The sequence below is a fragment of the Parus major genome, unplaced genomic scaffold (genome assembly GCF_001522545.3).
Source record: "Parus major isolate Abel unplaced genomic scaffold, Parus_major1.1 Scaffold273, whole genome shotgun sequence".
In the NCBI taxonomy this organism is placed as follows: domain Eukaryota; kingdom Metazoa; phylum Chordata; class Aves; order Passeriformes; family Paridae; genus Parus; species Parus major.
In genome coordinates this window covers 288174-290216 of record NW_015379267.1, presented here as the reverse complement: position 1 = coordinate 290216, position 2043 = coordinate 288174, and the positions used below count along the sequence as shown (strand labels likewise).

Sequence of the window (2043 nt, the reverse complement as noted above, 5' to 3'; positions counted from 1 at the left end):
CTCTTGAGGACCAGGTGTTTGCCCTTCCAGTACTTGAGCATCTGCAGGGCCTGCAGGGTGCTGACGATGTCCACGGGGTTCACAGCGGTCTCCTGGCTGATCTCTGCAACCACAGCCCTGCTCACAACCCACCCTGAGCCCCCAAAGCCCCCAGAAACGGGGCACAGACCCCCAGAAACGGGGCACAGACCCCCAGAAACGGGGCACAGACCCCCAGAAACGGGGGACAGACCCTCAGAAATGTGGGACAACCCTCAGAAATGTGGGACAACCCCTCAGAAATGTGGGACAACCCCTCAGAAATGTGGGACAACCCCTCAGAAATGTGGGACAGACCCTCAGAAATGTGGGGCAGGGAGCAGTGCAGGGCTTTGGGATCTGTAGGAAATCCTCTACAAGAAGAGGCAATCCTGCTTTTCCAGGGTAGCTCACATCCCCAGGAAACTCCACGTCCTCCCACGTGCCACCAGCAGAGAAATGCCATTAAAAGAAGGCCAAATATTCTCAATATTGGCTGCTGGAGCTGTGTTTTTTGTTAAAATTAACACTTTAATACACAGCTGGATGAAGCTTTTTGCTGAACCTTTCCAAAACTGTTGTTTTGGGTTTTTTTTCCACAAAACAGCCAATTCATCCTTCCAAAAAACCTCAAAAAAAATTTCCAAAAACCCATCTTTGCTGGTGGCAGGGGTGGGAAGGAGCCCTCCCCAAGCACAGGAACATCCCACAGACTGTTGGTGTGGGTGAGGCAGACCAGGGATGCTCCCAGGAGGAGCCCTGACCTTTGATGGAGATCTCCTTGCCCTGGAAGTTGTGCAGGTAGCGCAGCAGAACCTCCTTCCAGTAGCTCCTGTAGCTGATCAGGCCCAGGTCGGACAGGGGACGCTCGGGGGACCCCACCTTCTCCTCCACCTTCGACAGCAAATAGCCTAAAAAAGGTTCAAAACACCCATTTCAACCCCTCAGGAGGAGGCAGGGTGAGAGCTGCCCCAGCAGCAGAGGGAAGGGGAGATCTCCTGGAGGAATTTTCCCCTGGAATGTGGCCCCCAGCACTTACTGAAGTCAATCAGCATTTTGCCATAGCCCTGCCTCATGTACTGGGGCATGGTCAGGATGCAGGACACGTTGTAGTTGAGGAAGGAATTCTTCTCCTGGAAATGGGCAGAGAGAAAGGGCACAACTCAGAATTTTTATTCCTTTAAGTGTTTTGGTATTAAAAAAACCCCACAAATTATATTAAATATTTATTTTAATGTGTTTTTCTCCCGATTTCCTTGTCCCTGATGGAGACACCGCTCTGCTCTGGGGCAGCCCCAATCCCTCGGAGCTGGTTTGGGTTTTCTGGGGGCAGCACAGCACCTGCAGCCCCTCAGCAAACACAGCTCCCAAAAGCAGCACAATCTGAGGCTGCAGAAGGGATCCAGGGCTGGAATCCTGATTTACTGAGCTGGGAGGTGCAGGTTTGCAGCTGACCTTGGAGAAATAGCCGATCAGGTGGCAGCCCGTGTTGTCGGCCTCTGTCATGACGTAGAACAGAAAGGGCTCCACGTCGTAATAAAGGGTTTTGTGGTCCAGGAAAAGCTTTGCCAGCAGACACAGGTTCTGACAGTAGATCTGGGCACGCACACACGAAAAAAAGAGGTGTTTATTCCAGTGGCAGAGCCCAAATGTGAGCAAAACCACCGGGGAAAGGAGAAAAAAATAAAAAATAATTCAGGATAAAAGAGTGGCTGTGCCAGGAAACAATTCCATTGGTGCTGGAAGTGGACAGGGCTGGATGTGTGAGACACAGAGGAGCTCCTGGAGGAACCCCAGCTCCTGGAGGAACCCCAGTCCTGCAGGAACCCCAGCTCCAACAGGAACCCCAGCTCCACTGGGAACCCCAGTTCTGGAGGAACCCCCGTCCTGGAGGAACCCCAGTCCTGGAGGAACCCCAGCTCCAACAGGAACCCCAGCTCCTGGAGGAACCCCCGTCCTGCAGGAACCCCAGTCCTGGAGGAACCCCAGCTCCTGGAGGAACCCCAGCTCCTGGAGGAACCCCAG

At 53.4% G+C, this 2043-nt stretch overlaps 1 protein-coding gene across 1 annotated transcript in view; it reads right to left on the bottom strand.

Moving 5' to 3' along the window:
• The window catches only part of KAT7 (lysine acetyltransferase 7), a 15881-nt gene that overhangs the window by 4832 nt on the left and 9006 nt on the right, over positions 1-2043 (bottom strand). The window contains exons 9-12 of the mRNA XM_033511495.1: positions 1474-1713; positions 1058-1151; positions 783-929; positions 1-103 (exon numbers count right to left, since the gene is read on the bottom strand). Coding sequence (XP_033367386.1) covers positions 1-103; positions 783-929; positions 1058-1151; positions 1474-1713 — 584 coding nt within the window. The remainder of the gene's footprint in view (positions 104-782; positions 930-1057; positions 1152-1473; positions 1714-2043) is intronic.